The sequence below is a fragment of the Pseudophryne corroboree genome, chromosome 6, assembly GCF_028390025.1.
Source record: "Pseudophryne corroboree isolate aPseCor3 chromosome 6, aPseCor3.hap2, whole genome shotgun sequence".
NCBI lineage: Eukaryota > Metazoa > Chordata > Amphibia > Anura > Myobatrachidae > Pseudophryne > Pseudophryne corroboree.
Genome location: NC_086449.1, coordinates 40,690,424 through 40,714,196, shown reverse-complemented (window position 1 = coordinate 40,714,196; position 23,773 = coordinate 40,690,424). Strand labels below are relative to the sequence as shown.

At 49.2% G+C, this 23,773-nt stretch overlaps 1 protein-coding gene across 1 annotated transcript in view; it reads right to left on the bottom strand.

Moving 5' to 3' along the window:
• Positions 1 to 20,044: 20,044 nt before the first annotated feature.
• The window catches only part of GPC2 (glypican 2), a 131,832-nt gene continuing 128,103 nt past the window's right edge, over positions 20,045 to 23,773 (bottom strand). The window contains exon 12 of the mRNA XM_063930902.1: positions 20,045 to 23,463. Within this exon, the coding sequence (XP_063786972.1) occupies positions 23,216 to 23,463 (248 nt within the window). The 3' untranslated portion in view covers positions 20,045 to 23,215. The remainder of the gene's footprint in view (positions 23,464 to 23,773) is intronic.

The window sequence follows — 23,773 nt, the reverse complement described above, 5'->3', positions numbered from 1 at the left end:
TTCCAGCAGCAGCACTAGTCTGCGACTGTCAGTGTCAGTGAGTGGCTGACTTGTAAGTAAGCTGCTGCAGCTTGCAGGGGAAAGTGAGGGGGAGCCAGACCAGGCTGAGAAGGAGCAGTGTAATTGCAGTGAGTGCCATCAGGGGTGTTTGTTTGGTGCACAGTACACCACAACACCTGACAATGTATCTGCTTTATTAGGATTGGTACAAGGGTGGTTATTTTATATTGCGTTGACCGTCAATAGATGGTGCTAAACACACCCGAAAGGCGGTGCTAGACACACCCCTCCGACGGTGCACCCCCTAATAAAATGTGCTGCGCACGCCTATGGAGGACACTTGTAACTGCTAATGGTATACAGTGACATTGATGGCAGATCATTGTACTTCTTCAGGCATAATCTCAGCCATCTCCACTACAGTGTTATAGCATATCCAGTGACAGCTGCACATCTGCATAACACTGCAGCCGCCACCTCCAGCAGGTCAGCTATACAGACGTTCAAGCAGTTTCAGCAAGGAGACACAAGTGGATTGTACCAGCAATATCCAATGGCTATTCCTCCTCACTTCCCTACAAATTATGAATGAATATGACCCGGGTCACCCAAATGTTTAATAAAGATATGGGCCATATATCCTTGCTGTAAAAGTTAATATCGTGCAAGTGATGGTTGTAAACTTATAGTTTAGTTATAGATTGTTATGGATTTTAACTAGTTACTATATTGGCATCTGGTAGTAACAAGTGTTATTATTATCACTATTCGCATTATTTAAAGCTAGATTGCAGAAGAGTTCCAAAACAGACATTTTATTTTTATTTATTGAGTGAATTACTGAGTTGGGTTTGTGGGATTACCTCCCTCTCTGCTGCGGGCGTGCAAAGTCTGGAAGAAGCCCCAGGAACGACCACAACGATGAGCAAACCGCGCCAGTCAATCCTCTAGTACCCTTAGGGTGTTACACTATTGCAGCAGCAGTGACAGATTGTTACCTGGACTGTGCGGCACCGTGACCCTCACATATGCTGCAGCCACCCTCCTACCCTCTACCTCCAGCCCCTCAGTGTCACTCTCTGACGCCACTGCCACTGTGGTTACATCCCTCTCGCCATCCACTTTGACTTTTGCGGATGTTCTTATTGGCTGTGAGGTCAGAGGTCATGGCTGCTTATGCTGTTCTGCATCACCCCCCACCCCCTCCACCCCACTACCCACCGATCCTGCTGCTGGGCCCGCTTGCATCACACCTGTGCTGCCAGTCACTGAGCAGGAGAGGGGAGGCTCCCAGCTGTAGCATGGGAATGATCACCAAGGCTGGCTCACAACACTGGTGGCAAGTGGGTTCTGGGCCCCCTAGAACCACTGGGCCCTAGGGCACTCTATAGGATGTAGATGGCATCCTAACTTACAGAATCCTGGCAGTCAGAAGACCGGCGGCAGAATCCTGACAGCTGTCAGAATGCCAGTGTCACCTCTCCAGGAGATGCTGTTAAGGTCAGTCCCTGTTTCCTATTTGTCAGGCCACTTGTGAGGGTCCGGCGTGCTGTTTGCACGTCCACAGTGGTCACAGCAGTTAGGCCTGGGTCCTCTGTGTGCTATGCTCCTACAGGCCGGGCAGCATGGACAAAGCTATCTTACTTAGTGTCAGCTGACCAGTCTCTGACCAATTCCATGCAGCCTCAGTGTCAGCTGACACTCCCAGCCAATCCTGTGTCACCAAGAGGTTTAAAGCTTCCTGCTTCTCAGTGTTCAGGTTGCCAGTGCCGTATGTCACACAGCTCTGTGTGTGAGCCTTCTAGCTGTGCTCCATTGAGTAATCAGTTACTTCATTTTTCCGGCATTCTCTGATCTTCTATTCTACCAGGGACGTGCGGTGAGTTAAATGGCTCAGGAGGCACTGGCAAGCCCCAGAGACAGATTTATACGCAATATATGAGCCAAAGAGTACATCTGGGCATTATACACAGGTGCAGCAGTATAAACTCCTGGAAATTTGGTGAGTTTTGATCAGAGATGTTCGGAAAAGATAGGCAGGGGAGGCATTGCATCACCTGCCATAGACTTTTTACTTCAGAGTTTTGGCTATAAAAATCATTAGAATAATGCAAAGAAGATATTTCAAACAAATTATTTGTATTTTCCATATACTTTATACAGTCAAAACTCTGGCACAAACGATAGTATGACAGGAAAGGCTCTGCCTCACCTGCCTCACCCCACCACACATCACTGTATTCTACTACCCACAATGACATCTGCATTTCCATAGGACCCCTCAGTGTCATCATTCCGGATCCAGCCCGCTCAGCACTTCAGTCCAATTCGGTAATACCATCAGCGCAAGTCCGATATTCCAGACCATTGGTGCAAGTCCAATATTCAAGTCCATCGGTGCAAGTCCAATATTCCAGTCCATCGGTGCAAGTCCAATATTCCAGTCCATCGGTGCAAGTCTGATATTCCAGACCATCGGTGCAAGTCTGATATTCCAGACCGTCGGTGCAAATCCGATATTCCAGACCATCAGTGTGAGACCAATACCTTAGGAAATCGGAGTTAACCCTCTAAACTAAAGTCTGCTTCGCTATCTGGTAGTTCTCATCCAGACCTCATAGCTCCAGTACCTCTGGATAGTTCAAAGAAAATAAAAGCAGACTTAGACCCAAATCATAGGAGTAAAGGAGGTTGACATGATTCTGTAGTTTGGTGTCTCATCCAAATGGAGATACCGCAGCAGTCGTTCCCCGGAGGACAACTGCTGTGGTATCTCAATTTGGATGACGTCAACCTCCTTTACTCCTATGATTTGGGTCTAAGTCTGCCTTTATTTTATTTGAACTATCCCTGCCTGTTTTTATTGGATGAATAAATCTTCTTGTTTGTGAAGCACATCGGTCTGCCTGATTCCTGTCCACAGTGCTTAGATATGAAAGATACCTTTTGATGCATTCGTGACAGAACAGAAATGTAAGTGCCATTCTTAGGGCCTGCTATTCCCGATGAGCGGCCAGCTGCTTCCACCATATAAAGATACCTTTATGGGAAAGCGAGATAGAATCTTAATGTGTCTTTCCTATAACGTGGGAACACCTGACCGCTGATCTGGATGAAGCATTCAACTTTTAGGTTTTACTACCTTTAAGAACGCAAATTTTTTTTTTTTTTATTCTGTATTATCTACGACAAAGGACTTGAGATGTCGGTAAAAAAGTAATATCTATGCAGCCAAATGGAAAAATCAACCTGGCGAAACAAAATTGGTACCAGTTTAGAAGTTAAATGGTCGACCTGAATTAAGGGGTCATTCCGACCTGATCGTAGCTGTGCTAAATTTAGCACAGCTACGATCACTTACACTGACATGCAGGGGGGACGGGAGTTACTCATCGCTGCCCTGGGTCGCAGCAGCTGCGTGTGACATCATAAAAATGGTTGTCCTCTCTGCAATGGTCCCAGTCAGATGTGTTGCTGCAGAATTGCTTCTTCTACTTCTAAAGCAGGTTCTTGCTCTGGTTTTCCTGGTCACTCTATAATTGGGGTACAAGTATATGTCCTAAATGTTGACTTGAAGGTCACCAAAACCCAAAAGGTCCAGAAAAATGTTGTGCCTTTTTTTGCAACCCTGGTAGTCATCAGGACAGCAGATAAACCCAACACAGGCTGAGGTATAACCTACTTTTGTCCTGACCAAAACATAGTCCAGACCACAACGTAGTCCAGACCACAACGTAGGACTAGGACATCTCTGGAGAGATCTGAAAATGGCTGTGCACCGACGCTTCCCATCCAACCTGATGGAGCTTGAGAGGTGCTGCAAAGAGGAATGGGTGAAACTGGCCAAAGATAGGTGTGCCAAGCTTGTGGCATCATATTCAAAAAGACTTGAGGCTGTAATTGCTGCCAAAGGTGCATCAACAAAGTATTGAGCAAAGGCTGTGAATACTTATGTACATGTGATTTCTTAGTTTTTTATTTTTAATAAATTTGCAAAAATCTCCAAAAAACTTTTTGCACGTTGTCATTACGGGGTATTGGGGGTAATTCCAAGTTGATCGCAGCAGGATTTTTGTTAGCAAATGGGCAAAACCATGGGGGTCATTCCGAGTTGTTCGCTCGGTAAAAATCTTCGCATCGCAGCGATTTCCCGCTTAATGCGCATGCGCAATGTCCGCACTGCGACTGCGCCAAGTAAATTTGCTATGCACTTAGGAATTTTACTCACGGCATTTTCATCGTTCTGGCGATCGTAATGTGATTGACAGGAAATGGGTGTTACTGGGCGGAAACAGGCCGTTTTATGGGCGTGTGGGGAGAAACGCTACCGTTTCCGGAAAAAACGCAGGAGTGGCTGGAGAAACGGGGGAGTGTCTGGGCGAACGCTGGGTGTGTTTGTGACGTCAAACCAGGAACGACAAGCAGTGAAATGATCGCAGATGCCGAGTAAGTCTGAAGCTACTCAGAAACTGCTACGAGGTGTGTAATCGCAATATTGCGATTACATCGTTCGCAATTTTAAGATGCTAAGATTCACTCCCAGTAGGCGGCGGCTTAGCATGAGCAAATCTGCTAAAATTCACTTGCGAGCGAACAACTCGGAATGACCCCCCATGTGCACTGCAGGGGGGGCAGATATAACATGTGCAGAAAGAGTTAGATTTGGGTGGGTTATTTTGTTTCTGTGCAGGGTAAATACTGGCTGCTTTATTTTTACACTGCAAATTAGATTGCAGATTGAACACACCCCACCCAAATCTAACTCTCTCTGCACATGTTAAATCTGCCTCCCCTGCAGTGCACATGGGCCCTCATTCCGAGTTGTTCGCTCGTTATTTTTTTTCGCTACGGAGCGATTAGTCGCAAACTGCGCATGCGCAATGATCGCAGTGCGCCTGCGCCAAGTAAATTTGCACAAAAGTTTGGTATTTTACTCACGGCCTTACGAGGTTTTTTCATCGTTCTGTTGATCGGAGTGTGATTGACAGGAAGTGGGTGTTTCTGGGCGGAAACTGGCCGTTTTGTGGGAGTGTGCGGAAAAACGCAGGCGTTTCAGGGAAAAACGCGGGAGTGTCTGAAGAAATGGGGGAGTGTCTGGACGAACGCTGGGTGTGTTTGTGACGTCAAACCAGGAACGAAAAGGACTGAACTGATCGCAGTGTAGGAGTAAGTCTCGAGCTACTCAGAAACTGCAAAGAAATTTCTATTTGCAATTCTGCTAATCTTTCGTTCGCAATTCTGCAAAGCTAAGATACACTCCCAGAGGGCGGCGGCTTAGCGTGTGCAATGCTGCTGAAAGCAGCTAACGAGCGAACAACTCGGAATGAGGGCCATGGTTTTGCCCATTTGCTAACAAAATTCCTGCTGCGATCAACTTGGAATTACCCCCATTGCTCACAGTCAGGGACGGATCCAGAAGAAAATTATCTGTGGAGCACCGTGAAAGGTAAGAGGGGGTACATTGCATGCACAAAAGGTGCTCGCAGTTCCAGAATAGGGGGCGTCTCTTACACACAATTTTAGTAGTAGGTAGTTGCTGATGGGGAGACGAAGAGAGTGACGGGGAGAGAGAAAGGCAGGGGGTGATGGAGAATCAGTGTGTGACAGGGAGAAGTGGGTAATAAGGAGAGGGTAACAGAGAGGCAGAGGGTGATGGAGAATGGGTGAAAGGGAGAGGAAGAAGGTGATGGTGAGAGGGTGTCAGGGAGAGGGTGATAAGCAGTGGGTGGCAGGGAGAGGCAGAAGGTGATAGGGAGAGGGTGACAGGGAGAAAGTGACAAGCAAAGGGAGACTTATAGAGGGTGACAGGTAGAGGCATAGGGTGACAGGAAGAGGCAGAATATATCCAAGATCTCTGAGGGAGTAAAGGCGGTAAATTGGGTTTATAGGGTTCACCGGGACATGAAGGGAAATTATTAGTGGGGGAGGCAGGCAGAAAAAAAAACATTTTTAACATGAGAGGAGCAAGAGGTAGGGAGGGGGGGAGAGAGAGAGACAGAGAGAGAGGGGAAGAGAATGAGAGAGAGAGGGAGATAGAGAGGGGTAAGGAAGAGAGGAAGAGAAAGAGAGGATGAGAGGGGTAAGGAAGAGGGAGAGAAAGAGAGAGTGGGAGAAAGGGAGGGGAGAGAGAGAAGGATAGAGACGGGGGAGATAAAAGGGATAGAGAGGGAAAGAGGGTAAAGAGTGAGAGAAAGGGGGGGGGGGAGAGGGTTAGTCAGAGAGGGGACAGAAAGAGAGGGAGATAGAAGGGAGAGCGAGAAGGAGAGAGGGTGGAGATAAAGGAGAGAGAAAAATAGTGAGAGGGGAGAAGGAGGGAGAGAAAGTGAAAGAGAGAAAAGGGAGGGGAAAGGCTTAGAGAGAGAGGGAAGAGAGGGGTGAGAGAGGGGGAGAGGGAAGAGAGAGAGAGGGAAGGAGAGAGAGAAGGGAAATAAAGAGGAGAGAGGGGGAGAGAGAAAGAGGGGAGGGAGAGGTAGAGAAAGGGGGAAGAGAGAGAGGGGGAGGTAGAGGGAGGGGAGGGAGGAGAAAGAGGTGGAGGAGAGAGAGAGAGGGAGAAAGCGGGGAGACAGAGACCTTCTCTGACATGCAGCAAGTGAGCCGTTCACTTCCCTGACCCTGCATCCCAGCATTGGCGGTTGCCACTGCTCTCGGATGCTCCGCTCGAACGGCCTTTGAGATGGCCCTGCGTGGAGCCCCAGCACATCAAGCAGTATCGGAGAGGAGGGAAGGGGAGAGGCCCCCCATCTCTACTTCGGCTGGACCGCCTCCTCCTGCTGGCCGCAGTGTACTGTCATGATGAGTCACTGTGACTCATCATTAGTTCGGCTGTCCATGCAGCTGTGGGCCCATCCATTTGGCTTTGCCACTAGTTCTGTCTACTACTCTTCTTTTTTTTTAAGTGATAGAAATGATAGGGGGGGGGGGGAACAGACCAAGGAGTCTATTTATTAAAATTATTTTTACTAAAATAATGTGAAAACACCCTTTTTCACATTATTTTAGTATCACCTGAATGTATTAAAGGGCATTTGGAGCAGTTTTCATGAAAACTTCTCCAAACCCTTTAATTCACTTTTTTTTTTTTTAGTAACCCACATCGCATTCCCTATACTTATAATGGGAAATGTGATGTGGCCAAATTTACTTTAAAAAAAATGTGAAAAAATACTGCAGTGTGCCCTGTGATAATCTCACCAGCTCAGGCTGGCGAGTTCACAGGGCAGCACTGCGATAATGTGGCATTTGCCCAGCTTTCTCTGCCCCTGGCAGAGAAAGCTGAGCGTGACCCGACTCCAGTGATCAGATCTGTGTGTCTGATGAACACAACAGACAGAGAGTAGGGGGGGCAAATCCCCACCCCTAAATTCCCTTAAACACACTGAAAATTACCTGTAACCATCCCTGAACCTATCTGGTAATAAAATTCAGAGAATTAGTCACAAATGTTTGCAAACACATGTTTAGCTGCTGGCCTCGTCACGGCTTCTCCGATACAGCAGTCCTAACCTACATAATAGCAGTGCCCACATAGGGCCATGTAATTTGTCACAGTAGGCCTCATGATAAAGGCTATTACTAAAACACTTCCAGACAGAGAACTAACTTACCCAGTAGCCACCCCCAGGATCTCCCATTGGCACTACAAGGAACAGCATGTCTTCCAAATGCTGCTCCCATTCAATGCCTCTTGCACACAAGCAGACAAACAATTTGGCAGTTGCTCAATCATACCTGGAGATATTGATATATCAGGTGCTGGAAGGGGGAGGGTTCACAGACAAACAGACAGAGAGGAGGGGGGTGCAAATCCCCACCCCTAAATTCCCTTCCGCACACTGAAAATTACCTGTAACAAGGCTGTAACCATACCTGAACCTATCTGGTAATAAAATTCAGAGAATTAGTCACAAATGTTTGCAAACACATGTATAGCTGCTGGCCACGTCACGGCTTCTCCGATACAGCAGTCCTAACCTACATAATAGCAGTGCCCACATAGGGCCATGTAATTTGTCACAGTAGGCCTCATGATAAAGGCTATTACTAAACATGTGTTTGCAAACATTTGTGACTAATTCTCTGAATTTTATTACCAGATAGGTTCAGGGATGGTTACAGGTAATTTTCAGTGTGCGGAAGGGAATTTAGGGGTGGGGATTTGCACCCCCCTCCTCTCTGTCTGTTGTTTGTCTGTGACCCCTCCCCCTTCCAGCACCTGATATATAATTATCTCCAGGTATGATTGAGCAACTGCCAAATTGTTTGTCTGATGAACACACAAGCTGATCACAGTGTAAAAATAAAAAAAAAGTAAAACAAAAACAAAAAACATACCTGTCCAGGGAGCCGCTGTCCGCTGCTCCGGTGAGCGCTGCCGGGCGCCGGGTCCCCCATATGCTGTGCTGTGACCCCGGTGCATTAAAGTGACACTGCAAAACGGCAGCGCACTTTATAGCGCCAGGGGTCACAGCGCAGGAGAAGGACCCGGCGCTCCGGCAGCCTCCTGAAGCAGCGCGGACCGCTCCCTGGACAGGTGAGTATATTGATCTTCTGGGGTGGGGTCCGCGGCGCACGGGGGTAGTCGCGACGGGGGGGGTAGACCGGGCGGCGGCGATGTCGGCGGGGGCGGCGCAGCAGGACATTGGGGTATTTTTTGACCGCAAGCTCTGTCCCTGCATGCGATAATTGATTCATCCCTGCGATACAATCAATTATCGCAGTGCGAGTTTGGGCGATTTTATCACCTGTCATCCGTATCCTGGATGCGGATGGGGATAAATAGGCCACCAAATCCTTCCTCTACTGTTTTAATATTGGAAAAACTGAGCACTGGAAATCCTGTAGAAAACATTCTTGGGAAATCACACAGAGTATTTCGACCGCCGGGATTTCGTCCGGCGGCATCCTGACCGCATCCCCACACAGAACCACATCTGTACATTCTGAGACTGGTGGCGGGGTTGTGTTCAGCTGTCTGTGGGCTCTCCAGTATACAATCGCCATACAAGAGATTTTAGAAAAATGACAGGACAGTGCTAGAGGTTAAAACAGATTCATTATAAAAAAAGAAAGAAAACATGTAATGTAAAATAAGATAAATTAAGTGCTTTCCCGTATAAAGTGCCGGCACTTGTAGAACCTGCTCTGAGTTATGCCTCTGGCTTCCACGTAAATTCTGCTGCAAAGTGTACTTACTGTATGAACTATTTATGTTAGACTTGGACTTTTGCTTTCATGTAGAGAGGACATGCCTGGGCACCTGAAGATCAAAGAAGTCACAACTAGTTTTACAAGAAATGGTCCGTTTCTATCTGAAAAAAATAATAATATATAGATAGATAGATAGATAGATAGATAGATAGATAGATAGATATAAAACAAGTGGAGAAGCAGGGCGCCTATTAGTGTTTAAAAAAATTGTATTAAGTGAACCAAGTGGTAATATATGGACATCACTTATCTGATACAAACAATATCTTCGGTCACATGACCAATGTACATATGTGGAAAGAAATAGAACAAAAATAACATAGCGCGTACAGTTTTTTTTTAAAACGTATTTCACCATAGATTTTAGTTGTATCTAAAAAACCTTCTAAGGACAAGCAAATCCTCAATATTAAAAATCCACCAGCAGGGATTATTTTAAAGGTTTTTCACATAGTTTTAATACAACATATAAAAACAAATAGTAAAAATGCAAGCGTACAGAATAAAACAAGAACAAGAAAAACCTTTAAAATAATCCCTGCTGGTGGATTTTTAATATTGAGGATTTGCTTGTCCTTAGAAGGTTTTTTAGATACAACTAAAATCTATGGTGAAATACGTTTTTAAAAAAAACTGTACGCGCTATGTTATTTTTGTTCTATTTCTTTCCACATATGTACATTGGTCATGTGACCGAAGATATTGTTTGTATCAGATAAGTGATGTCCATATATTACCACTTGGTTCACTTTCTACAATTTTTTTAAACACTAATAGGCGCCCTTTTTCTCCACTTGTTCTATTTCATATCGTATATGTGCCATCCAAGCACATATCACATTGCTTAAGGTTGCTGCCATCCACTAATTGGAGAAGTGTTATTTTTAACCTTTTTATGTATTTATTCACTCATTTATAAATCACCGAATTACGTGCACTTATAGTGCTCACTTAACGTTACCTGTGCGCCCCCTTATCTATTGTTTTATTTATATATATATATATATATATATATATATATATATATATATACACAACAAGCAGGTGCGGCACTCAGGAAAAAATGACAGACTCAGGAAAGTTGTATATCAACGTTTCGGTGTATTTTATATCCTGAAGACGGTAATACACCGAAACGTTGATATACAACTTTCCTGAGTCTGTCATTTTTTCCTGAGTGCCGCACCTGCTTGTTGTGTACATACTGCTGGGGATACCAGCATGTGAGGGCACCAGGATACGCTATATCATTATGGATCCAGTGAGTGCCAGCTACTATGTATGTGATATATATATATATATATATCCTATATAATAGCCCTGTGACTCTGTGCCTGGAGCCCTAACACTGGGTGGAGTCACAGAGCCCACCACATGTGCAGCGTCCTTCCTCCTGCTGCCTGTCTATCACCCCCTGCGCCATCAGCACACTCCCACTCCCCGGCCACGGCGCCTGGCTGACGCACAACAACTGCCGCCGCCATACACGAGGGACGGGTGGTGCAGGAGAAGGTTTTCATAGCCCTCCCTGCGCCGCGTACAGAGACCTGCCGTCTCCTCCACACACACCATCGCCAGAGGCCCGGCGCCTCCTCCACACACACCATCGCCAGAGACCCGCCGCCTCCTCCACACACACCATCACCAGAGACCCGCCGCCTCCTCCACACACACCATCGCCAGAGGCCCGGCGCCTCTTCCAAGCACACCATCGCCAGAGACCCGCCGCCTCCTCCACACACACCATCGCCAGAGACCCGCCGCCTCCTCCACACACACCATCACCAGAGACCCGCCGCCTCCTCCACACACACCATCGCCAGAGGCCCGGCGCCTCTTCCAAGCACACCATCACCAGAGACCCGCCGCCTCCTCCACACACACCATCGCCAGAAACCCGCCGCCTCCTCCACACACACCATCACCAGAGATCCGCCGCCTCCTCCACACACACCATCACCAGAGGCCCTGCGCCTCTTCCAAGCACACCATCACCAGAGACCCGCCGCCTCCTCCACACACACCATCGCCAGAGACCCTCCGCCTCCTCCACACACACCATCGCCAGAGACCCGCCGCCTCCTCCACACACACCATCGCCAGAGACCCGCCGCCTCCTCCACACACACCATCGCCAGAAACCCGCCGCCTCCTCCACACACACCATCACCAGAGACCCGCCGCCTCCTCCACACACACCATCGTCAGAGGCCCGGCGCCTCTTCCAAGCACACCATCACCAGAGGCCCGACGCCTCCTCCACGCACGTGAACTTACTCCGCTGTCTCTCACCATCGCCAGAGGCCCGGACACCACACCACAGGGCCTGACCTGCCGCCCGAAAGCCCTGAGACGGGGACACGGACAGCGCGCCCTACTGAGAGTGTCAGGTGCGAGCTGGGGGCCAGGAGACAGATCTGCCACCCCGGTTACCTAGGTATGTAGGGTCACGCTGTCAGCACTTCCACCACTGCCCACATCCACCAGACCCCCCATGGTTTTCCTGTATCACCGGGATCAGGGGCAGGCTCAGGTCACTGCCCTATCTAACCAGCGCAGTATCACTTCCTCTTCTCTGTTCCCTAGGTCTCCGCTTCTGGTGTCCACCCCTCCACTACTTTCCCTGCTCTCCATCACCTTCCTCACTGGGGACCCTCCCTACCGCCCCGCGTCTCTGTATCCCCTCCCTACCGCCCGCCTCTCCGTGTCCCGTCCCTGCTGCCCGCGTCACCACGTCCCCTCCCTGCCTCCCTGCCTCTCCGTGTCCCCTCCCTGCCGCCCCGCGTCCCCTCCCTGCCGCCCCTCGTCTCCGCGTCCCCTCCCTGCTGCCCCCCCCTCTCCGCGCCCCCTCCCTGCCGCCCCGCGTCTCCTCCCTGCCGCCCCGCATCTCCTCCCCGCCTCTCCGCATCCCCTCCCTGCCGCCCCGCCTCTCCGCGCCCCCTCCCTGCCGCCCCGCCTCTCAGCGTCCCCTCCCTGCAGCCCGCGCCCCCTCCCTGCCGCCCCGCATCTCCTCCCTGCCGCCCCATGTCTCCGTGTCCCCTCCCTGCCGCCCCGCGTCTCCGCGTCTCCGCGTCTCCTCCCTGCCGTTTCTGTGTCCCCTCCCTGCCGCCCGCCTCTCCGTGTCCCCTCCCTGCTGCCCCGCGTCTCCGTGTCCCCCCCCTGCCGCCCCGCGTCTCCGTGTCCCACTCCTACCGCCCGCCTCTCTGTATCCCCTCCCTACCGCCCTGCGTCTCTGTGTCCCCTTCCTACTGCCCTGCGTCTCTGTGTCCCCTCCCTGCCGCCCCGCATCTCCTCCCCGTCGCCCCATGTCTCCGTGTCCCCTCCCTGCCGCCCCGCATCTCTGTGTCCCCTCCCTGCCACCCCGCGTCCCCTCCCTGCCACCCTGCGTCTCCTCCCTGCCGCCCGCGTCTCTGTGTCCCCACCCTGCCGCCCTGCCTCTCCGTGTCCCCTCCCTGCCGCCCGCGTCTCCGTGTCCCCCCCCTGCCGCCCCGCGTCCCCACCCCCTGCCACCCCGCGTCAGTGTGTCCCCCTCCTACCGCCCTGCCTCTCTGTATCCCCTCCCTACCGCCCCGCCTCTCTGTATCCCCTCCCTACCGCCCCGCCTCTCCGTATCCCCTCCCTACCGCCCCGCCTCTCCGTATCCCCTCCCTATCGCCCCGCCTCTCCGTATCCCCTCCCTACCGCCCCGCCTCTCCGTATCCCCTCCCTACCGCCCCGCCTCTCCGTATCCCCTCCCTACCGCCCCGCCTCTCCGTATCCCCTCCCTACCGCCCCACCTCTCCGTATCCCCTCCCTGCCTGCTTTCCCGCGTCTCCCTATCCCCTCCCTACCATCCTGCGTCTCTGTATCCCCGGCCTGTGTCGGTGTGTCCCCTTAATACCGCCCTGCGTCGGTGTGTCCCCTTCCTACTGCCCTGCCTCTCTGTATCCCCTCCCTACCGCCCCACCTCGCTGTATCCCCTCCCTGCCGCCCCGCCTCTCTGTATCCCCTCCCTAACGCCCCGCCTCTCTGTATCCCCTCCCTACCGCCCTGCATCTCTGTATCCCCTCCCTACCGCCCTGCGTCTCTGTGTCCCCTCCCTACTGCCCTGCGTCTCTGTAACCCCTCCCTACCGCCCTGCGTCTCTGTATCCACTCCCTACCACCCTGCGTCTCTGTATCCCCTCCCTACCACCCTGCGTCTCTACATTCCCTCCCTACCACCCTGCGTCTCTGTATCCCCTCCCTACTGCCCTGCGTCTCTGTAACCCCTCCCTACCGCCCTGCGTCTCTCTATCCCCTCCCTACTGCCCTGCGTCTCTGTATCCCCTCCCTACCACCCTGCGTCTCTGTATCCCCTCCCTACCACCCTGCGTCTCTGTATCCCCTCCCTACTGCCCTGCGTCTCTGTAACCCCTCTCTACCGCCCTGCGTCTCTCTATCCCCTCCCTACTGCCCTGCGTCTCTCTATCCCCTCCCTACCGCCTGCGTCTCTCTATCCCCTCCACTACTTCCCCTCCTTTCTCCATCAGCTTCCTCACTGAGGACTCCCCTCTCTACCTCCCTGCGTCTGTGTCCCCTCCCTACCGCCCTGCGTCTGTGTGTCCCCACCCTGCGTCTGTGTCCCCTTCCTACCGCCTTGCGTCTCTGTGTCCCCTTCCTACTGCACTGCGTCTCTGTGTCCCCTTCCTACCGCCCTGCGTCTCTGTATCCCCTCCCTACCGCCCCTCCCCCCGCATCTGCCCTCCACCCGCAGCATCTACAGACTCCCTGCCTCATCCGCGGTCCCCCCAGCACCCGCTACATTCTGCACATTGTGCCCTGCAGGCGCTGGTCACACCGTCGCAAGGGGCTACGCCCCCTTCACCATCGGACGCCCTTTCCTCCTCCAATATTTAACCACTACCAAAACCAGCAACGCAGGTAATACTCCATATAATAGAAATATTGAACCCCAGAAAGGCGTGCAGGGGTTAAGGGGCTTAGCCCCTTCCGACGGTGTGAAGAGCGCCCGTTGGGCGCAATGAAGCACCTAGTATATATATATATATATATATATATATAAATAACCCCCCCCCCCCCTTTTGGTTACAGGGGTCAGTGACTCCACCCAAGCTGTCATTTTAATAAAGGCTTGCTTGGGTAAGCCTATACATGTAAATATGTTTGTATAATGCATTACACATAAACCTGTTCTCATATAAGTTCTCAAACAGCAGCACTACACAATTGTGGTAAGTAGGGTACTTTAATATACGCGTTATCACTGCAGCAGAAAGAATTTATTTAGCTATTAAATCATAGGGGGTCATTCCAAGTTGATCGCACGTACAGTAGCAACTTTTTGCTGCCCGTGCGATCAACTAGACGCCGCCTATGGGGGAGTGTATTTTAGCAGGGCTGCGATCGCTTGTGCAGCCCTGATATGCTAAAAAAGTTTTGTGTAAAACAAGACTAGCCCTGCAGTTACTTACCTGGTGCGATGGATCCAGCGATGAAGGTCCCGGAATTTACGTCAGACATCCGCCCTCCAAACGCCTGGACACGCCTGTGTTCGGATCTCCAAGCCCGGAAAACGGTGAGTTGACACTCCGGAACGCCTTCCTCCTGTCAATCTTCTTGCGGTCGCCGCTGCGACCGCTTTCTCCGTATGCGGCGTCGCTGCCGCCGGGCAATGACGCAACTGCGCAAATCCACCATGCATGCGCAGTGCCGACCCGATGAACCGCAACATGCGAACGGGTCGGAAATAACCCCCAATGTGCACTGCATGTGTAGCAGATGTAACATGTGCAGAGAGAGTTAGATTTGGGTGGGTTATTTTGTTTCTGTGCAAGGGTAAATACTGGCTGCTTTATTTTTACACACCCCACCCAAATCTAACTCTCTCTGCACATGTTACATCTGCCCCCCTGCAGTGCAGCATGGTATTACCCAGGTCTCTCTGCACATGCTGGGAGCCCAACAGCCAGGATCTCGGCGGCGAGCGCAGAGTGTCCCCTCGAAGCCTCGCCACGCTTCGGGCCTGGTGACGACCTTATGTTGCCAGAGGTTTCTTTTCCCCTCTGGGTGGTGGCGTGTTGTGTGAATGGGAAGCTGGGTCAATGCAACCTGTTTCCCGTTCACTCTGTGTGGACGGGCGCCGCTTGGAGATCATGTGATGCCGTGGAGGTTAGCAATGCTAACGCGGAGGACATCGCTGACGACGCACAGGAGCACACATCGTCAGCGACATAGTGTGTACACAGTCACACTGGGCGATCTGAACAATGGGGGTCATTCCGAGTTGTTCGCTCGTTATTTTTTTCTCGCAACGGAGCGATTAGTCGCTAATGCGCATGCGCAATGTCCGCAGTGCGACTGCGCCAAGTAAATTTGCTATGCAGTTAGGTATTTTACTCACGGCATTACGAGGTTTTTTCTTCGTTCTGGTGATCGTAATGTGATTGACAGGAAGTGGGTGTTTCTGGGCGGAAACTGGCCGTTTTATGGGTGTGTGCGAAAAAACGCTGCCGTTTCTGGGAAAAACGCTGGAGTGGCTGGAGAAACGGAGGAGTGTCTGGGCGAACGCTGGGTGTGTTTGTGACGTCAAACCAGGAACGAAACTGACTGAACTGATCGCAGATGCCGAGTAAGTGTGGAGCTACTCAGAAACTGCTAAGAAGTGTCTATTCGCAATTCTGCTAATCTTTCATTCGCAATTTTGATAAGATAAGATTCACTCCCAGTAGGCGGCAGCTTAGCGTGTGCAAAGCTGCTAAAAGCAGCTTGCGAGCGAACAACTCGGAATGACCCCCCATGTGTTGTTCCAATCCGTCAGAATAGGGCACATTATTCACAGTATCATCTAGTAGTGTGTACCCGGCTTAACAGGGCCACACGCCATGGAAAGGGTCGTTAAGGACAGATCTTTATGGACCCTGCCTGCAGTTCTGTGTGGGTGAGACTCGGTGGTCCTAAAAAAGCAGACCAACTGGAGTACACATATACTCTGATGTAAGTGTACGTCTGACACTTTATTATGCCGTCACACTCCTTAGCCGTCTTCAGCCTTTATACACTCTCTACTGTCTGTTATTTTCATGGCATTGAGTCCAAAAAATGCTGCTTTTTAGCCCCTAAAATGTGTCAAATTAACCAAGAGAATGAGGGGACAATGGGTTCTGCTACCTTTTGGTGGAAATACAGCACTTCTAATACCTGTTTAAACAATCTGCTGTTCTGAAGTTGGAATTTCAGCTCATCTGCATGAAGTAACCTTGAAAATTCACGGCTTTCACAGATCCATTATAACAAGAGATATTGGTGGTCATTCCGAGTTGTTCGCTCGCTAGCAGTTTTTAGCAGCCTGCAAACGCTATGCCGCCTCCCACTGGGAGTGTATTTTAGCTTAGCAGAAGTGCGAACGAAAGGATCGCAGAGCGGCGGTATAATTTTTTTTGTGCAGTTTTAGAGTAACTCAATACCTACTCAGGGCTTGCGATGACTTCAGACTGTTCAGTTCCTGTTTTGACGTCAGGAACACGCCCTGCGTTCGCCCAGCCACGCCTGCGTTTTTCCTGGCACGCCTGCGTTTTTTCGAACACTCCCTGAATACGGTCAGTTGACAACCAGAAACGCCCACTTCATGTCAATCACTCTGCGGCCAGCAGTGCGACTGAAAAGCTTCGCTAGACCCTGTGTGAAACTACATCGTTTGTTGTAATAGTACGTCACGCGTGCTCACTGCGCCGCATGCGCAGAAGTGCCGTTTTTTTTGCCTCATCGCTGCACAGCGAACGAATGCAGCTAGCGAACAACTCAGAATGACCCCCATTGAGAGGCTGTTAGATTCTGAGAAGTGGAAACAGTATTCTGAAGTGATAGATTTAACAGACAAGGTAGCTAAAGCCTTTGTAATTTTTCAATCGCTTTTGAATGAACCTTTCAGCTTCCACCCTAGTGTATGCACTGAAAACATACTTAGGGAAATGTACTAAGCTCCCGATTTTGACCGAGATGGTGTTTTTTCTTCAAAGTGTCATCTCGGGAATTTACTAAACTCAAATCACGGCAGTGATGAGGGCATTCGTATTTTTTTGGAACTCAAAGAAAAAAATTACGAATGAATACACCATCGGTCAAATACGCCTATAATTTGGTAGAACTCGGTAATTTACTAAAAAGTATAATTCACAAACACTGCCGTGAAAAAATACAAATCGTAAAAAAGTGCTAAAATAAAATAGACCTGCGTTTTTTTACCGTGTTCTGATAGGCATGCACGGATCCATGAGATCCTTGCATGTTTATCAGTGGGAAGGGGTGGGAAAGTGTTACATTTGTTGAAAAAAAATGCGTAGGGTCCCCCCTCCTAAGCAAAACCAGCCTCGGGCTCTTTGAGCCGGTCCTGGTTGAAAAAATACGGGGGACAAAAAGCGTAGGGGTCCCCCGTATTTCTGAAACCAGCACCGGGCTCCACTAGCCAGGTACATAATGCCACAGCCGGGGGACACTTTTATATTGGTCCCTGCGGCCCTGGCATTACATACCCAATTAGTCACCCCTGGAGGAGTGGGAACCCCTTAAATCAAGGGGTCCCCCCCTCCAGCCACCCAAGGGCCAGGGGTGAAGCCCAAGGCTGTCCCCCCAATCCAAGGGCGGCAGATGGGGGGCTGATAGCCTTTTTCACAAAATGTGAATATTGTTTTTAGTAGCAGTACTAGAAGTCCCAGCAAGCCTCCCCCGCAAGCTGGTACTTGGAGAACCACAAGTACCAGCATGCGGAGGAAAACCGGGTCCGCTGGTACCTGTAGTACTACTACTAAAAAAATACCCCAATAAAAACAGGAGACACACACCTTGAAAGTAAAAGTTTATTACATACATCCACACCTCCAAACATACATACTTACCTATGTTCACACGAGGGTCGGTCCTCTTCTCCATGTAGAATCCATGGGGTACCTGTGGGAAAAATGTTACTCACATAATCCAGTGTAGATCGGTCCTCTTCTGTTCTTTTTGTAATCCATGTACTTTGCAAAATAAAAAAACGGACACCCGACCACGCACTGAAAGGGGCCCCATGTTTTCACATGGGACCCCTTTCCCCGACTGCCAGGAACCCCCCCTGACTTCTGTCTAAGAGGGTTCCTTCAGCCAATCAGGGAGCGCCACGTCGTGGCACCCTCCTGATTGGCTGTGTGCTCCTGTAGTGTCTGTCAGGCAGCACACGGCAGTGATACAATGTAGCGCCTATGCGCTCCATTGTAACCAATGGTGGGAACTTTGTGGTCAGCGGTTGACCGAAAGTAACCTCACCGCTGACCACAAAGTTCCCACCATTGGTTACAATGGAGCGCATAGGCGCTACATTGTATCACTGCCGTGTGCTGCCTGACAGACACTACAGGAGCACACAGCCAATCAGGAGGGTGCCACGACGTGGCGCTCCCTGATTGGCTGAAGGAACCCTCTTAGACAGAAGTCAGGGCGGGTTCCTGGCAGTCGGGGAAAGGGATCCCATGTGTCCGTTTTTTTATTTTGCAAAGTACGTGGATTACAAAAAGAACAGAAGAGGACCGATCTACACTGGATTATGTGAGTAAAATTTTTCCCACAAGTACCCCATGGATTCTACATGGAGAAGAGGACCGACCCTCGTGTGAACATAGGTAAGTATGTATGTTTGGAGGTGTGGATGTATGTAATAAACTTTTACTTTCAAGGTGTGTGTCTCCTGTTTTTATTGGGGTATGTTTTTAGTAGTAGTACTACAGGTACCAGCGGGCCCGGTTTTCCTCCGCATGCTGGTACTTGTGGTTCTCCAAGTACCAGCTTGCGGGGGGAGGCTTGCTGGGACTTCTAGTACTGCTACTAAAAACAATATTCACATTTTGACAAAAAGGCTATCAGCCCCCCATCCGCCGCCCTTGGATGGGGGGGGACAGCCTTGGGCTTCACCCCTGGCCCTTGGGTGGCTGGAGGGGGGGACCCCTTGATTTAAGGGGTTCCCACTCCTCCAGGGTACCCCAGCCAGGGGTGACTAGTTGGGTATGTAATGCCAGGGCCGCAGGGACCAATATAAAAGTGTCCCCCGGCTGTGGCATTATGTATCTGGCTAGTGGAGCCCGGTGCTGGTTTCAGAAATACGGGGGACCCCTACGCTTTTTGTCCCCCGTATTTTTGGAACCAGGACCAGGCGCAGAGCCCGGTGCTGGTTGATTAAATATGGGGGAACCCCTGTCTGAGCCCGAGGCTGGTTTTGCTTAGGAGGGGGGACCCCACGCATTTTTTATTTTTAACAATGTTTTATTTTTTACGAAAGGTGCACAATGAAGCCCAGCACGGATCTCACAGATCCGGCCGAGATTCATTGTGTTAAAGTCGGCAGTGTTTTACAATTCACTCCCGTAAAACACTGCCAAAAAATACGAATGACATCGACATCGGTAAATACGAAAATGCAGAATACGACAGCTTAGTAAATTAGTCGTAATAAATTCAAAAAGTTGCAAATTTACACTTTCGATGTCATTCGTGTTTGAACATTAACCTCATTCGGAAAAATACGAATTTTAGTAAATTTACCCCACTGTGTCTAAAAACGTATAAATGTTTTAAGGGGTTTTCCGTCTTCAGACCACTATTATTTATTGGTTTGTGCATAGAAAAATAGAAACATCAATTTCGACGGCAGAGAGGAACCACTTTGGCCCATCTAGACAGCCCTGTTTTTACCTCTTGGGCCATTCGTGTTGTCTTACAATGAGAAGCTACAATTAAACCAAAGAACAGTAATGGAAGCCTCAAAGTCTTAACCCTATTGTGTTCACCTACAATCAGGTCAGATAAAAAAGAAAAACGAAGACTCGCATTAAAAATGACAGCTTTATTTAAAAAAAAAAAAAATTCAAGTATCAAATGAAAACTTTTAACGTACAAGTATTTTAAAAAATATATATAAATGTGAACATAATTCTTAAAAACAGTAACACACTATTTACATCAGATGCTTAAATAAATTAACAAATAAATAAACATTAAATACCTTAAATTAACAGAACTTTTGATTACACCCACCTAGCTAGGGGCCCCTGTATATAGCAAATTACCAGGAGCATCCAACGAGAAGAACCCAACTAAACCGCTAGGTGGGAGGCACCACCTGGGATATACGTCTGAAAAGCTGACGATCCCTTTAACATCCATTATTACGAAAAGGTTTTTATTTTTTTGAAACATGACGTATCTTCGTTATAAAAAATGGAATGTAATATTGGCACTAAAAATGTTTTTACTGTATGAATACCATAGTAAAAGAGAAATACTATAAAAAATTCCCCAACATCTGAGCATCAGAGGAAGCTCCTGGTTCTCACCTCCAGGTGGGGACCTGCTGATGGTCTGTTGGGTAGCTTAGTCCATGTCCAACTAGACATTTAAATAAACTGAGGAAGGTAGCAGTAAGTAGGGTCCATTGCTTGCTGCTGAGGTATAGAAGACTATTACCTGATATACCTGCTGGTGCTGAGAACATTTATGGGAGGCTACATGGCCACAACTGTCTGCCCCCGATTTAAATTCAATCTCACCCCAGGTGAAACCTCTCATTTGTATATTACCCTTCATCACAAAGCACACGGTCATTGGAACCATGGAAGGGGGAGAGAGATTGGCCCTCATTCCGAGTTGTTCGCTCGTTAGTTTTTTTCGCATCGGAGCAATTAGTCGCAAACTGCGCATGCGCAATGTTCGCAGTGCGCCTGCGCCAAGTAAATTAGCACAAAAGTTTGGTATTTTACTCACGGCTTAACGAAGATTTTTCATCGTTCTGGTGATCGGAGTGAGATTGACAGGAAGTGGGTGTTTCTGGGCGGAAACTGGCCGTTTTATGGGAGTGTGCGGAAAAAACGCTGCCGTTTCGGGGGAAAACGCGGGAGTGGCTGGAGAAACGGGGGAGTGTCTAGACGAACGCTGGGTGTGTTTGTGACGTCAAACCAGGAACGAAAAGGACTGAACTGATCGCAGTGGCAGAGTAAGTCTTGAGCTACTCAGAAACTGCAAAGAAATTTCTATTCGCAATTCTGCTAATCTTTCGTTCGCAATTCTGCAAAGCTAAGATTCACTCCCAGTAGGCGGCGGCTTAGCGTGTGCATTTTTGCAAAAAGTAGCTAGCGAGCGAACTCGGAATGAGGGCCATTGTCGGGAAGCTTAGACCAGCTGTTGGGCGCTGTCTACAGAAGCAGGTGGATGTCCATGACACCTACTGTAGACTCAAGACAGAAACAGGTTGTGAGGGCACTGGACAGGAGGAAGACCGCACAATGAATTTGGGTGAGGAGGAGAACGTGGCAATGACAGAGATGATATTGGGGAAAGTATGGGATTTTTTTTTTATTGGAAACCACTTTTGCTGCAGCTGCGTATTTATGTTAACGTTGCAGCTGATTTCATTAATACAGGATCTTGCGGTGGCCTCTGGGCGCTAACAATTGGGACACTTTTAGCAGAATTAAAACATCAGCCAACTGTGTACACCATCGATACTAAGAACCACTCAGCAGGAGTCTCTGAAAAAAGCATGTTTCAGGGTCTTAACTGCAATTTTCAGGCCATGTTTACGTTGGCCAATCAGAGAGCCAATGTCACACCATCAGGCTATAGACCCAGCCTCTGATGTCGTGTTTAGGGACAGAAAACTAAAAATAAATATTATTATGAATTTCTGTGACTTTGATGTTCTGAAGACACCAGCCTTTTTGAGGGGATAATGGGTCATGCTAGTAGTGCGTGATGGGACTTGTAGTTCTATTACAGCTGGTAAGCCTCAGTACTTCTACTAAAGATTCAAGTTATAATTTTACTGAAAAACGGTTAAAATATTGGATACAATATTTAATATTTCACAATATAAGTATTTTATATAGAAAGTCGGTATAGCTGCGTAAGTCCTGTGACAGGGTGGCATTTACTGTGGAGTCTAAATTTCCACGTTTATAAGGTGGAGGAAGGACTTTCAGTAGCATTGGCATAAAGCTGTAGACACGACAACAGATGCTGAAGCGGGTGGCAGCAGCGGGGTACTGCGTATCAGCCCACTGGCGTGAGACACTACTGGATAAGCCTCGGTGTGGAGCCTTCGTGTCTGTACTGTGACTCTCCCCACTCAGGACATCCGCACCGTGCTGCTCCTATAGTACTCTCACATATGCCATATTGTGCCGTAGCGGCCATGGCTCTCAGTGACACGGTAATGCAAAAGATGGCCATGTCACGATGATAATGGGAAATGGTGTGCGACCTACACTTGTTTCAGGGGAGACGTAATTATAAAACACTAAAGATCCCGATTTATACCTCTGGGTCTTCAATACGATTAGCAGCAGGAGTGACAAGAAGTTGACTGCAGCCACCAAGGCGATGTATCTCTCAGAACACGGATGGAGGATGAATACCCTGATCTCCCAGGCCTGAGTTTACACCATCATATAAATCGCAGGAAGAGCCATAAACTAGGAGCCAGTTCTAGTTTTTACAAAATGACTTTGACGTTAGTTCCCTAATAATTATGGAAGAAAAAGTCATTGGTGTGAAGTACCTGTTTGTTTCCTGTAGGTGGCACTGTAGCCTATTCAATGTATTCAATGTCAATTCCAAAAGCGTACCACAGCGCTTGTAGTGGCGGATAGAGGGTACTGCACACCAATAACACATCGCGGATGGGGGTTGCCCACTTTTAAGAAAGCTCGTTTTTGTTCAGTAGCCCCTGCAATTAGTACTTTAATTGGGGGCCATCACGTACATTACCACCATTACCTGTTCCCAGCTTCCAGCCCCAGGAAGGACTACTAGCACAGAACATCACGGTCATACATAACATTCTGGATGGAAGGACATTGGGGTCCTATCCATTCATTTGGCTATCGGGCAGGTATAAATTACACACCCGTACATTGCTGCTGCAGAACTATAAAAACTAAATAAAAAAAAAATAAAAAAAGTTTTTATTGGCCTCATTAATTAGCTCCAGTCCTTTTTTTCCGGGTTCACGCGGACACTAGAAGTCTGGCAATCGCGGTCATGAGGATAATTGTGTAAGCAGAGACACGTAACCCTCCTGCCCCATCTCTGTACTTTCCGCCCCCTCTCCTTCCCCCCCTCCCTTTCCCACCGGCATTCTGCTTCTTGTCCTTGCTGGGCCGCTCCTTGCGCTCGGGAACTCCTGGCTGTGTCCTGATCACCGGCTTCACCGTCACGATCTCCCCTCCTCCTGAGCCACCGCTGCCCTCGTCATCTAATCGGAGACATATACCAAGGATCGTCACGTGGTGTGCTGGTAGACGTAGCATAAGGCTACACTTGTAAACCAATCTTATTGGTTAGTTTGACCGACTTAGACCACAGTGTCTTCAGGCCTGGCCAACCACGCTAATAGGACCTCACGGGATCACTTTCTAATTTAGCCATCCAGGATGGATACAGGCTTGGACCTTGGCGAGAGATAAAGTGGAGAGAGCTATAGTACGACCAATCAGTTTCTGTAATTTTTCGAACACAGCCTGTGACATGGCAGTTAGGAGCTGATTGGCTGGTACTGTATATCG